Below are 14,904 nucleotides of genomic sequence, written 5' to 3' on the forward strand. Positions count from 1 at the left end.
CCTACGCCCCATGCAGTGGCCTGGGCTGCCTGGGGCGTAGCTCCGCCCATGCATACGAGCGCAGGGACCTCGACCGGAAGTCCTTATAGTCATTGCCACTCGAGCCGGTCACTGTCGTCACACAAGCAAGCTTCAATCGTCTCGGAGAACACCTAATTCATCTCCATCGTGCTCTGCACCCTTCAGTAATTTCTCTGTTGCCAGATACCCTCTGTAGTCGTCGGCTGCATCACCACCAAACCGCCCGTGGCCATCGTCCTCAAGTCTGGCACTCCCCAGCCTGTTGTTCCGGTGAGCATCTCCATACGTTCGATCTCTTTCCGACTGCCGAGATTAGATTGCCCATTTTTTTATTACCAAAACATATTGCTTTAAGTTGTGGCCACCCGCCGTTGTGGACATCCGCTGTTTAGACATAGCAGCGAACTAATTCCAGCCAATCTTGTCACGCCACATGGCACCCACATGGCAGCAGGTGCAACACAGTTTTGCAAATTTTAGCATAATTTTTGTTTGGCTATAACTTGAGATCCGTAAATCCAAATTCATCAATTATTTTTCCTACGAACCCATATTGATCAGGAGAACATGGTAGAACCAAAATTCCACACTTTTGCGCTATTTAAATTTGGATTCATTCAAATTTAAAATTTACATTCCGGAGGCCATATCTTTTAAACCATTGATCCAATTTAATTGATTCCTTTTGCATTGTGATCTTCTTAGCTTGTAGGTTATATTTACCTACTAATATGTTTCTGTCATTGGAGTTTTATTTGAATTCTTTGTTGTTGAATGTGAGTATGGTTTATTTATCGATGCCTTCGTTGAACGTATAGATTGTTCGGACGGCGAAGGGAACCAGATTTAAGTGTTAGAGTACTTCAGCAACTTTCAAGGCAAGTTGCACTATTGATTATAGTGAATTCTATATTTCGGTTATACATGTGCAGTTGTTGTGTGATGATATGTTTGGTTGATCGTTATATTCTGTGTTGTCATATTCGTGGATTGTTTGTAGTATGTGATGTTGTGATTAGCTTGCTATGGTAGACGCGGGTATGGTGTCGAGTGATTCATGAAAGTGGTGAGTATTTATAGTTGTAGGCTCTGGGCTTTTTACCAGGTGAATGCGTCCCTGGCAGAGCGCTCTATTGTCCCTAGAGAATGCGCCACTGACGGAGCGCACTTGAGGCGAGGTGTAGTTTTTGGAACTTAAATCAGATGAATGCGTCCATGGCAGAGTGCTCTATGGTTCCTAGAGAATGCGCCACTGACAGAGCGCACTTGAGAGACTTCTGAAGTTCTTGTCATGTTAACTTAGGATCTTTGGGATTATCATGGGCGGATACATTAGAGGGGTTGTAATTCCAGTTAGTGGAGGTGGGTGAAGACATTCTTCTACAAACCAACTCGAGTGTTCTGTTGTCATACCTTGCTTGTAAATGTAGGTTTGCTATATCATTGTGTGTGATTTGCCATTACATTCAATGTATTGACCCTTGTGGCTACAACTTAACATGTGCGGGGTTTTCAGATGATCAATGACATACAGTAGGGTCGTGAGTCTTCACTCAGCTTTTTGCCAGTGGGCATTCATGGGACTCATGTTTACTTATGCTACATTTCGGTTGTTATTATTGACTAAGGCTAGCTCTGTGCTACACAGTTTGTAACACTTTATAAATTCTGGATCATACGTTGTAGTAAATGATGCACTTGTTATTCAGATATTCATATGTACTGTGTGTGCTAGCGAATCGATCCAGAGACTAGCATGGTAAGTGCGGAGACATCTAATCTTATAAGGTTCGGGTCGTTACACAAATCTGAAATTCTTACCAGTTCTTACCCAGCAGCGGGCGGTGATCAGAAACCGTTGTAGTAAAAACTCTCAAAGCTTGGATAAGTGATTGCCAGGTGGTGTCAAATGTACGGAGTAGTAGTATGTGGAGCTGGGAAGGCTTATGATATGGTAGCAAAAATGTCAGCCATAATCAATTTAGAGATGCAAAGTTGAATAAACTCTCAACGACGGTATTGTGCTGGTCCTAGGCTAGACCGTGCTAGAGACGCGAGCCTAGAACACTAACAAAATCACGGTGCTGCACGTAAACAAAGGAGGAGCACACTCTGAATTTTTTATCTTTTTTGCCTCTTTGCTTTTACTCTGCAACAAGTTTTTTCAAAAAAGTCTACAAATGGTCTAAAAACTGCCTAGCCAGAATTTTCCAGACTTGGTTTTAAAAAAAAACTGGAACTATTTTTATTCTGCGGGCGGCACAGAAATTGGGGAGTCCGACTTGGTCACGACTCGTAGTATGGCGTGATCTGGAACTTGAAAACAAAGGAACAAATACTAGACTCAGACTAGGACCGGTGGTGTAGATGAGTTTGGTGCACTCAGACTTCTGGCAGATATGTCGGGGTGGTGGAACACGGACTGGTGACAAATCAGCAATGGAGGTGGACTCGGATTGGCGTGATGGCGGTGGATAAGTATGGGAGGTGACTCGTATGCGCAACGAATATGCGATGGTCGTATATGGCAGCGGTGATGACGATAGTGCGGCGACGGTGTGACAACTCGCGAACAAAACTCGACACGCTAATGGACTAGACCCGAAGACCAGCAACTACACACGACGATGCAATCGCAAATTCAACAAAGCAAAATACTGAAAAGACTATGCAAAGGCTCATATTAGTTTGAATATGATGAACTAACCCTATTTTTTGTTTTTTTGTGGACTGTAGGTATGAAGAACAGATGCAATCTAGACTACGAAAACTGGTAAAATCTCACCGAGCAACCTGGAAATCTAATACCACTTGATAGAGGCAAAGGTGTCCCGTCTTTCGATGAGATGGTGATTATCATTTTCGGAGAAGTAGACTTTGACAATCCGACTACGAACATGCGAGGACGTTGCGCCTTAGCAATCACTAAACCAACTCCAAGAGGTTATTGACCATGCCGGAGCACGATCAACCTGACCACGAGGGTTGAATTCCTGCAAGCAAACAAAAAACAAGAAAATGAGATTGCAATCTGGATAATGTGAATATAAGAGGAAAGCTCTATTCATCAAGGTGGGGTTCTGTGACGTCTTGGTCTGGTCGTTGAACACAAACGAAGTACAAGAAGTTGCAGCTATGGCGAACTTTAATCTAAACAAAACCAAAGTCAAAACGACACCCTAAGGGCTTTATATATGGAGGAAGAGGGAGGGAATTTCGTGACCCCTTAGAGGATGGGTTCAAAACCAACCCTAACTATGTTTCCCCGCACATACGGACTCTAAAAACAATCTATACTGAAGTATTTCAAAATTACAAGGGCCTGGCCTAATAATAAGGTGACGCGGCACCTATAATAGCCTCTGGATGAAATTTATGAAGTAGCATCTTGTATATTTCGTCCAAGCCTTCAAGCACTCATTGCGGTGGCTTCAAAGTCCTAAAATCATCACTTGAAACTTCGTTCTTGTTCCTCTTGCGCATGACATGATCTCCAAAACTTGTGCTTCTCCTTTCTTCTCAATCTTGCTCATCCTCCTTTGAACCTGAACCCTTCTCTCTCTCTCTCTCTCTCTCTCTCTCTCTCTCTCTCTCTCTCCCTCCCTCCCTCCCTCCATCCCTCTCTCTCTATATATATGTGTGTGTGTGTGTGTGTGTTTATGTGTGTGTGTGTGTGATTCGTAAGATCTAGTATTGTATAACTATGTGAATTATTCAGTTTCAGAATTCTTTACTTGTGTACTGTGATGGCTGTATGAACATTTAATTTCTAGTTCCTATGTCCCTAGGTACTTGTGATATATATGTGTTTGTGAAGTGAAGCTTTCTGTTCCAATACCATAGTCTTTCCTCTGCTATACATTAGCTATATATATATATATATATAGGGATTGACTATTCATCACCCTGGGTGAGGAATAGTTATTTTTGACCCCCCCCCCCTCTATTTTAACGTCAATGCACCGTAATTTTATGTTCGTAATTTTTGTCTTATTTCAGATGTAAAAAGAGATTGTAAGACAATATATAATCGCCGTAAAAAATATTTTATGTTACATAAAATTACAAATTTAAAAACATAGTGTAAGATATACATAAAATGCTATTTTTCTTGCCTTATGACGTATATTTTGTTTTCTTATGCCAAATTTTACGTAGTGAATCACTATGAGTGTAACTATTTGTATTCCAAATGTAATTTATTTATGAAATGATTGTAAGATTACCTCGGGTGAAGAATAACTTATTCTGCATCCTGGATGATGAATAGTAACACTATATATATATATATATATATATATATATATGACGAATGTTTACTACCACCAGTGGTAGTTACCACCACTTGAGTTTTGTATGTTGTATATAGTATCTATCAAATCGCGGAGTATGTATGTGTAGTATGTAGTATATAAGATATTTAGATAGTATATATACTATTTTTTGATAGTATGTATCATATTTTGAGTATGCTTCTTTTTGCGTACAAATATGTACGTATTTCATAAATATAATAAAAACCATGGACTAACTTGTAATTTTTTTCATGTAACTCAATTTAAAGTATATTATATATAATATGAACGTACTTATAATGATAAAGCATATATATGTTCATGTCTTTTTGCTTGCCCTGTCGTTGTTGTTTGCTTGTGATAGTATTTTACTTTCTCTAGTAATATGAAAATACCAAAAAGGCAGTGATTGAAATCTTAACCTTCCTATGTTTGTTTGTTTCTTTCTTTCCCTATAATCTTCAAGAACAAGCATTGATAGTTTATGTTTATTTTCTGTTTTCATCACCCAAAATTGTGTGATCTAGCTTTAGTCTTGCGTCGTTGATGACCGCCTAGTCCCTAAGGAGAACTTCGACAACCCGCAGTTTGGGTGTAAAACCCCATTGTACTACAACCAATCACTTTATCTTGAGGATTACATATATTCACCATATTTTAAGGACCCTGATAAGTGTCACGTGTGGCACAAAGCAATTCTGCCCTGGCATTTTTTATGGCAACTTTAGTTACATGAGGATGGCACATTTAGTTGTGAAGTATGGCAACTTTCTGTTTGATGGCAAGTTCAGTTTTGGGGGGGTTTTATGGCAATTTTTTAGTTGTAAAAACGTGAGGGTGGTGTTACTTCGTGCCACACGTGTGGCACTTATCATTTGGGTATTTTAGTGCTTTGATCTGGTTCTGTATTAAAAATAGCACCTTAATTACCCTTAATTCACATTAGGATCACGCCGACATGGGAGGGTAGGACAAAGATGTTACGCAAGCTGTTACTGCAGGCACGTGCAACTATTTATGGGATGCATGCCTACATATGCTTAATGAATTGGAGCTAGTTTGCTATCGCTCTATGTTATGACTTTTGCATAATGAATCTCATCTGAGCAAACCCACTATTTACTTCCATGCCTACACTTTTCATTATTGTTTCTCTCTTTAAACTTTAAAGTTACTACTACACTCTGCTACTATTTTGCAATATTGTACTTACTACTGCTACCGTTACTACGTCACTACTGCTATCATATATCGTACTAATAAATTATTGCAAGCAAGTTAGCTATCCAGGTGTGGTTAAATTGACAACTCAACAGCTAAGACTTATTAATATTCTTTGGCTCCCCTTGTATCGAATCAATAAATTTTGATTGAAATACTTCCCTCGAAAATTGTTGCAACCCCTACACTTGTGGGTCATCAGCCACCCCCCATTCACAGTATCGGTCTCCCAACGAGGTGTGTGCTCCCAAGGTATGTAGTGCAAGGGATAATGCTAGCGGGTGGTGGACACTCGCAACATTGCCCGCACCCTCGCCAGTATAACTCTGTTGTATCGTGCTTCGCGGCATTGCCCTGGCTTCTTGGAGCGCGGATAGGAGATCGTGCTTCGCGGGGGGCGGCTCGCTGGCACGCAATCAGGGGGGTGCAGTTACATAGCGGCGACTAGCTCGCCGACATGGAGTCGGGGGAGGGTGGGAGTGGGTTGCGTGGCATCTGGTTTGATGGGTAAATGATTTGGAGGACCGCAAGACGTGTGGTCGTGTGCAGGTGGAGGGATGTGACATGTGAGACACATGATTAGATTTGATCTCACAACACGTGTGTGACAAGTGGAGACTTAGGCCGATCAGCCTAACGGTATCGTTTATTTTTTGTTGATATTAAGGGCATCCCCAATGTTGTCCCTCAAATCGCCCGCAAACGTCCATATTGAGGGGGTGTTTTTCGCCATCCAAAGCGGTGTCGCAAACATCCACGTACATGTCCATGCGTCTAAATTCCTTCAAACAAGCCACAAACTGGGACGAGGTTTGCAGGACTCCGGACCTCTTCCATGTAGGAGTCCGACACCATCGGCCCACTCAAATCCGCTATCCCGAATCACTTTTTCCCATTCTGTCCCTTTCCCCTTGCTCTGTAACTGCATCCTCCTAGCCCGATGTCGTCACTCTAACACTACGGCCGCCGCCCAAGCCTACCCGGACACCCCCTCGCCCTCACGTGCTTGCCCGCCTTCGACTACGACGTTGTCCAACCAGGATCCGCCCACAACCAGGTATCCTCTGCCCCCTGCCGACACCGTCCAAGCCGGACACCACGTTTGGCAAGTGTTCACACAAATGCCATTGGGCTTGTTTTTTGTTTTTTGTTTTTCGTTGTTTCTTCTGAGCAAGAACGATGGTGGGGTACTCCGTGAGGGGGCATTAGTTGTTGTGTTGTGTGATGTGAGGTTGGTGAAAAGTATGCACTTTGTAAGCATGAAGCAAGGGGGTGTTTTGGTTTCCTAAGCAAAAGCACTTCGCGCTTTACAACTTGCACGTGATCCATGATTGTGATGTTAATTCGCTATTGCGATGTTAATTCGCTAACCCATCGTTGGTACATCATCTCAAACTCTATCGTGAAGTATTGCAGCGCAATTGCACAAGTGGAGAGGTTGCCAATGAGCGTGTCAATAAAGATCCTAAGTTTTGCTTCTTGCTCTACAAGTTGGTCAATTTATTCATTCACTCATTGTTGCAACTTGATAATCATCACGTTGTATAGCTACCACACGCTGCCTTGTTATTCCACAGAACGAGGGGGGGCCATTCAAGTTTATGCATTGTTGAGGCACATCTTGATTACCAACATTTGCACATTACAACACGCTGCCTTGTTATTCCACAGAACGAGGGGGGGCCATTCAAGTTTATGCATTGTTGAGGCACATCTTGATTACCAACATTTGCACATACTGATGCATTGTTGGACTCTAGAAACATTGAACTTGTCGCATGTTATTTATGGACAGATTGTTGGACTCTAGTAACGTTGAACTTGTTACTTGCACGTTATTTATGGACAAACTGTACAGGAAAAAAAAACGAAGAGAACGTTTGATGGACAGGGTTCCATGTTCGCAGACAGACGGTGAATCTGTTTTGCGGGTTGGAGATGTCCTAACATTACACTTGACTAACCAAACAGTTTACGTTTTCGGTAGATGCCGTTTACATTCCTAGTGTCAGAGATGCATGTGCGTTACACAGACAGCAATCATTGGAAAATAGCAAAGTCATTAATGAGGGTGAAATAGAACATGTTACAGAAGGATACCAGCAACAGCGTGCTATGGTATTTTCATTCGGACGGAAAACCAAGTCATGACAAGAACAAATGACACACGACACCCGATATGGTACTTCAAAATGAAGTTCTATACAACCAAAAGGTGGATCTTCATTATGCCCATTATATGTACCTCCAAGACGAAATAGAGGCATAAATCACACCATGTTGAAGCATCAAAGAGTTTTTACAATAAGGCTTAGGTTAGATCATCCTCATCATCCTCTTGTTTCTTCAGCTCATTCTTTGCCCTCAGCAGCAGTGTCGTTTTCCAAGGATCCTGAACAACAAATGCAGTCACTCCAAATATACACAACTACACACCTTACCATGATATAAGTTGTAGTTTCAGTCGAATGAATGGCATATGAGTTGTTTATTTTTACATGGTTACAGAGAACAAACTTGCAGCATGCCTTTGCCATATAAATGACACACCAATGGGTAAGACTAAAAACCAGACTACACTACAACATACCAGGCGTGTCATGCCGTCAAATTCCTTGATGGCATCAGTAAATTTGGCAATATCTCCATCGTCCATTGATGCAGCAAGATCCTACAATAAAAACCCAAAATCCTAGATAACTATCACTATACTTCATGATAACCAATGGATACAATTTTTACTATTAAAGCCAGGAAATGCAATGATCAAAAGGGACAAGTGTTGCAACGGAAAGGAAAATAAATGTTGTATCATACAGCTAAAAGTTTGTATTCACGAGTTCCTGAGAAAGTCGGATCGATTTCCTGCAAATGGTAAAACAACTTTAGAAATAAAGCAATGGCAGAAAATAACTGGTTGAGATTTCAACAGAGCAATATACACCTGGTATCTCTCCAACGAATTTTGTATAGCAACAGCATCAGCTCTACATAGTTGGCAGATTCCTGCATTAAGGAGGATGCCTCTGACACTATACTTCAGCAGATTGTTGTTAATTGATTGACGAGCAATTTCTTCAAAAATCTCAGTTGCCTTTGGGTACCTAAAACATAGAAATTGGCATGAGAGATAGCATTGAATGTTGTAGTGACACAGTATGAGTTAAATACATACTCACTCAGGTCTCTATGGAAGCTGTCGTTTGAAAAAAAAAACACTAGTAATATATTTACAATCTACAAATATTTGTTGGATATACTTAAGTCCCAAACAAGTTGGGGTAGGCTAGAGCTGAAACCCATAAGATCTCAAAACCAACTCATGGTTCTGGCACGTGGATAGCTAACTTCCACACACATATATATATCAACATGGGTTTTTTAACACCTGATGGCTATGCCGCCCCATTTTATCTCCGTTAAATGCATACCTCGTGATCTGTGCGACCACTATGCTATCGTCTTTTCTCTATCGGGATTCAATTAATGAAGCGTGCTAATGATCACACTAATATATTCAAGCAGAGCATGTGTCAGACTATGGGTATCAAAATCTCAAAATCATTAATACTTAAACCATCTAATTTAACTCAACACAGATGTACAAAAATGATATAACTTCATAAGTTTCTATAATAATACAAAAAAGTTGGTTCGTGAGTAAGACTTAGATTCCCTAAAAAAAATTCCCCATGAACTCAAATAAGATCCCCCCAAAATGGATCGATGCGTATACACATAATCAACATTGCATTTTGTTACTACTCAGTGAATGAACTCATCTTGGTGCAATTAGACAAATGAAAAATTAATCAATGGCAAACCTAAAAGATGCTACATGGATCTCAAAACCAGATCAAACGGAAGCTAGAGGGGTGGTATAGCCCCCAGGTGGCAAAGGCATATAGTAATGTATTCACCACCCAGGGTGCAGAATAAGTCATTTTGCACCCGAGGTTTTCTTATGCCATTTCATTAAGAATTTACGTTTGGTATACAAATAGCTATGTTCATATCGATTCACTACGGAAAAAATTGGCATAAGCAAACTAAGATAAGTCACAAAACCACAAAATGTAAATTGTAATGCATGTTTTATGCTATGTTTCTTCGTTTGTAATTTTTAAGTTGCATCAAATATTTTTATAAGGATATACATTTTCTTACATTCTCCTTTGACTTCCGGTGTAAGAACAAATTTGCAGGACGTAAAAAATATATATAGGCGCCCCAGAGTATCATAACAGAAGTAAACAAATGAGGATACCAGATAGATTAATAACGCCCACAACCTAGAAGGCTAGAACAAAAAAGACATGCTCATGAAGCATAAATTTGAGAAGGATGCTAATTCAAGAAGCATAAATTTCTGGGCAAATCTGCAAGACTATTGCAGAAGCTCATGACTTTGAACTCTGAAACCAATTGTCCCAGGTTCTGACGTGTATCGAGCTAACAGCACATGAAAGTAGTCTTACTGTTCCAACTGCGCAGCAATTTCTGCAACTTTCTGCTTAATGGTGTTTGATTGAGATGTCTGTCCTTCACTGTCGAAAAGATCAGCGGCCCTTTCTAGGTAATCTGAAGCCTTCTCCAAATCCTGTTCTTGCTGATAAATCTCACCAATGTCCTGAAAATGCACAAAAATGAGATCTCTCTCCTGTTGAAATAAGTCTTCATGCAATGATAAAGATTGAATTGAAGGAAAGATTTACCTTGCAGTATCTTGCAGCCATGCTCAATCTACCAATTTCCAGAAAAAGATTAACAGCCTGGTCTAGCGCTTGCGCAGCTTCTGCATAAAATGGAAACATTTGTAGGAGCTAAATGAGAAAGGTGGAATAAGAATAAAAGAAATTACAGGGAACATTAAACAGCACACATAATGAATGATATATGCAACAAAAATGAAATTTATATTTCCCTAGTTCCAAATGTTTTCAAGATTCCGATATTAGAGATGCAATGCTTTGGCTCGGTTTGGTATACCAGTGGCTTGGTTAGTTGGAAGCTCCTTAGGATGGTCGTACCTTTTCATGAGGTGTAAAAGTTTTTTCTACTAAAACTAGTAAGATTCCCCTAACTCCAAATTACACAGTTCAGCACACTGATGATAAGTTATGTTCAATACTACAAAGCTCTCAAAGACTGTACTCCTTCTAACAAACATTTGCTTTGATGAATTATAAATTCATTGGGAGAAGTTCAAAATATCATATATCAGACGCATATCGGTCAGGCCACCCAAAAAAGGATGTGACCGGGATATCGGTCGATATTACTTGTAATACCGGTCTATACACAGTATCAGCAGCCAGCTGATACCACGATATCATCAAATACAATTAGGACAATGACTGGGACTGGATAAACAGCTAAGTTTGCATAAAATCACTAAGTACTTTATGTCCTTAGCAGTTGGCACGATTCATTCCCTTGTTTATTTTTGTAGTTAATCAAGTTGACTGAGGTTAGATAGAACTTCCTTTCAATGGTTTTGAGAATGGTGGTAACTGGTAAAAGTATAAATAACTGGTCCAAAGCTGATCCAGTTTAATGGAAGAGAGTTGTTACTAAATCAGAAGAAGTGCAGCAAAATTGGATCACGCTGGTTGTGATGACATGAGGTAAGGAAAAAAAGTACAGAATCGAAGAATGTTTAAAGGCGAAGGATATGTATCATGCGCGGTAAATTGTAGAAAGAAATACCCTGAGGTGAGAATTTTTTGTAGCAGTTTGCAGCTTCCACATAAGCTGAGGCAGCTTCATGCTTACTATCACCCTGTCAGGCATGGTAATAAGCAACATAAGCATCTCACTGAAATTGCACCATTGATCAAGATGACAAAACTGATAACTCAGATAACCAAACCAACCTTCATATGGCAATTAGCAATCTTGATATACACAGATGCAGCTCTGTTCCCTGCAAACCAAGTTGGTAGCAACATCGATAGAATAAGGGGATGTGTGCTTAGACACTAAGCCATTAAACAAACTTGGAAATGCAGATCAAGGGCAGTAGTCATACTCCAATGCATAGCATAGTTACTCAATTAGTGATTCGCTGGGTTCATGCTTCGCAAGTTACTACCTCGTATGAATCTGGTTCGCTAGGGGGTATACATCTCTGTTTCGCGAATCAGAGCAATGGTTCGCAAACACACTATATTCGATTCGATATTCGCCACCAGTATGTATATCGATACATAAATACTCTTCTTTAGTGGAGTATAATACTCTGGAAACAGCAGAGAATATTCTAGCCCACCAACAACCCTAGGGCCTAATCGTGACCCTCATCCAGCTGCCTCACATCCTGCTTACTCCAGCCGCTGCTACTCAACATCTGTAGAGTTGCAACTTACCACTGCATCCATGCTTGACTGCAACCTACCACCGCATCCATGCTTGACTGCAACCTACCACCGCACCCATGCTTGACTGCAACCTACCACGGCATCCATGCTTGACTGCAACCTACCACCGCATCCATGCTTGACTGCAACTACCCGTTACCTGTGTCCCCTCGGGTAATTATTCTATTACGAGACAGGGATGGGCCAAATGTATTACCCAGCGGATGGGACATGGACGGGGATGGGACAGTGTTACCCGCCTTACCCGTCTAAATCTGACTAGTGGGAACCTTAAACCCTAGCTCCTGCCCATCTAACTGGAAATTTCCAGCTGCCCGAGCAGGCATGCCCAAAAAACACCTGAACCCCTAGCAACCGAGCCCAAAGGCCCCCAAAAAACCTAACCTAGCCTAATCCAAAGTCTAAATTGATATTGTGTAGTGTGCTGTTAGTGCTGGTGCAGGTTTACCCGCGGGGACGGGCTTGGGTTGCCCCTCAGCTCCTCCCAGCAAATTGCCTATTCTTTTCTCCCTGAACGCGCCTGCGGCTGGGTGACCACAGCGAAGCACGGCAGTACATTGGGCCAAGCAAAAGGGCTGAGCTTCAGAGATACACTTGGAAACTGTTTAGTTGGAGTCTGGGATTCAACTTTTCTGATTCACAAATCATGGTATGAATCGTCACTTCAAGAGCAAACGGATGCAAACAGGAGGGGTCTCAAACCCCGATCTGGATTTGAAGCCCATTCCCCTGAATCCGGTAACTAAGCCCCAATGCTTTGCAATGACACAACTAAGCCAACCAGACCTATATAGACACACGACAACAGAACTTGCAACCCTAGTCGGAATCTCTACTATTTAAGGGGAGTTTGTAAGTCGTTCGTTTCGTCCCCTGCAGTCATTAATGCGAAAACAATCTGGAAACTGAACGCCCAATCAATTTTGAAAACAAGCCATTAATGCAATTTATTAGCTAGACAGTTAATTAGATGTACAGTTAATTAGGTCCGTTTAAGATGTTCTGCGACGAATCTAGTATTTGGAAACCAAGCCATTAATTAGCCAGACAGTTAATTGGGTCTGCTTAAATAGGGATTTCTTTCCAGCAGTCTAATACTCCCTCTGATCCATAATAAATGTCGCAGTTTTAAACTAAGGTCCCTTCGACCCATAATCAGTGTTGTAGTTTTAAACTAAGGTTGCAACATATTATGGATCGGAGGGAGTAATAAAAAGGGGAGCTGCTTCATGGCTCGCCGGCCCTATAATCCCGAATGGAGGGAATAACTTCACCCATTGTTGTTTTTCTCACGTACCGAAGTATGTCAACCGATTTGTCTACGCACTCCCTCCGTCCCATAATGTAAGACGCAGTGTCAGAAAACTTCTTACATTATGGGACGGAGGGAGTACAACGGAATTAGGCTTTCCATCTAAATAATCAATAGATCAGGCAGTAGCAAGTGTTTCTACGCTAGGGCTTCTACGCCACCACCACATCTCCCTCTACTACTTTATGGTCAGCTCCGACGGCTATGCATTAATTGCTCATCAACCACGGACACAGGTGCCTCATCGACCACGGAAACAAAGGTGGCTCCCCCACGATGACACTGTCTGGCGCCCCGGCTGACTGCACAGGCGGCCGTGCTAGGTCGCGCAACAACGCATATTACCCATCAATCAGCAGGCGGCATGACACACTAGCGTCCCCATCCGCTGTTGGCGTGTGACAGAGCATAAGGAGACCTGGGTGGTTGGTTCGAGCGACAACCCCAGGATCGGATCTAAAACCCAACCTCACCTCTCATCTCGCCACCCTTCTACGGGCAGGAGCTGGCAGTCACCAACATCGTCACAGCCACCATGGCCAAGGACAATCTTTCACACGCAACCACTCTTCGATATTGTTTCATCCCGCAGCAACGCACGGTATTTAGCTAGTAAAAGTAGACAACTAAGAACCTGATCTGAACTAGAAAGAGAGCGCCAACATATGTATATACATGTGGGATAAGTCCACCAGATCCCGCTCATGGAACCTTATAAAAAGAGTTGGAAATCAAACCAAACCGCACCGCACAATCAATTCAGTAGCCTCCTCAAGCGAAACTATCAAACAGCTCCCTCCCCTCAAACTCGAGATCGGCACAAGAGAATTGGGCGTCAATAATCTAAACACGGTTTACTGACTAAAAATAACACCAGAATACGCGGCACAATAATAGATCCACAGCCCAAAAATCTCATTTTAACCCCAGCGGGTCGCCGGCCAGGATCCTGCCCAGATCGAGCGGCAGATCTTGCCCGTGTAGAGGGAAGAAAGCGTAGCGAAATTTGGGGCAAAAGAATCCGCCGATCGGGGACGGCGCGGTAGGAATGGGAAAGAACGGAGGCGTCGTGAACTCACAGTTCTTCGAGAGCTTGAAAAAGTTGGCGGCCTTATCGTATAGGTCGGCGGCGTCCTCGTACTTGGAGCCGAAGAGCCCCCAGCCGGAGAGCTTCTTATCCGCCTTCCTCTCCGTGTCGTCACCGCGAGCCTCGTGGTCCCCCATCGCTGCCGACGGGCCGCTGCTCCGATCGCTTGTGCCGGCGGCGAAGCGACCAAGATTTGTTGCGGGGGAGGAGCAGAAAACGAAGGGAGAGGAGGAAGGGGATCGGAAACGCAGCACGCGACCCCGCAAACAAAAAAAGGAAACGCGGCACGCGGGCCTGTAGTGGGCTTGCCTAGGAGCCGCGAGGGGGCGGTTTACTTCGGGTTTTTTAATTCATTGTCTCCAAAAAAAACTTCGGTTTTTTCAAGCGGGTTTTTCTAGCTCGGCCATTGAACCTAGTGTGCCCGAGGTGTGGCCACACACGGGGAAGATGCATTTGTTGAACTGGGGCAAACTTGGATGAAGAACAATCAATTCTTTCTTGTGCGTGGAGAGTATTTCAGGCGAAAGAAATTATGTTTTGTAATAATTGATGATTTCATAAGCCTTTGCATGCATAGATATGGCCAAC

At 42.3% G+C, this 14,904-nt stretch overlaps 1 protein-coding gene across 1 annotated transcript; it reads right to left on the reverse strand.

Moving 5' to 3' along the window:
- Positions 1–7,580: 7,580 nt before the first annotated feature.
- On the reverse strand, positions 7,581–14,608 carry LOC123162009 (alpha-soluble NSF attachment protein). Its single transcript, XM_044579814.1, has 9 exons — positions 14,309–14,608; positions 11,414–11,463; positions 11,247–11,319; positions 10,253–10,332; positions 10,016–10,167; positions 8,482–8,641; positions 8,355–8,402; positions 8,128–8,208; positions 7,581–7,929 (listed from the first exon to the last, which is right to left on the reverse strand). Exons 1-9 carry the CDS (start codon positions 14,451–14,453, stop codon positions 7,849–7,851), a joined length of 870 nt encoding a protein of 289 aa, XP_044435749.1. The 5' UTR covers positions 14,454–14,608; the 3' UTR covers positions 7,581–7,848.
- Between the last annotated feature and the right edge of the window lie 296 nt (positions 14,609–14,904).

This window comes from Triticum aestivum, chromosome 7B (assembly GCF_018294505.1).
Source record: "Triticum aestivum cultivar Chinese Spring chromosome 7B, IWGSC CS RefSeq v2.1, whole genome shotgun sequence".
Lineage (NCBI taxonomy): Eukaryota > Viridiplantae > Streptophyta > Magnoliopsida > Poales > Poaceae > Triticum > Triticum aestivum.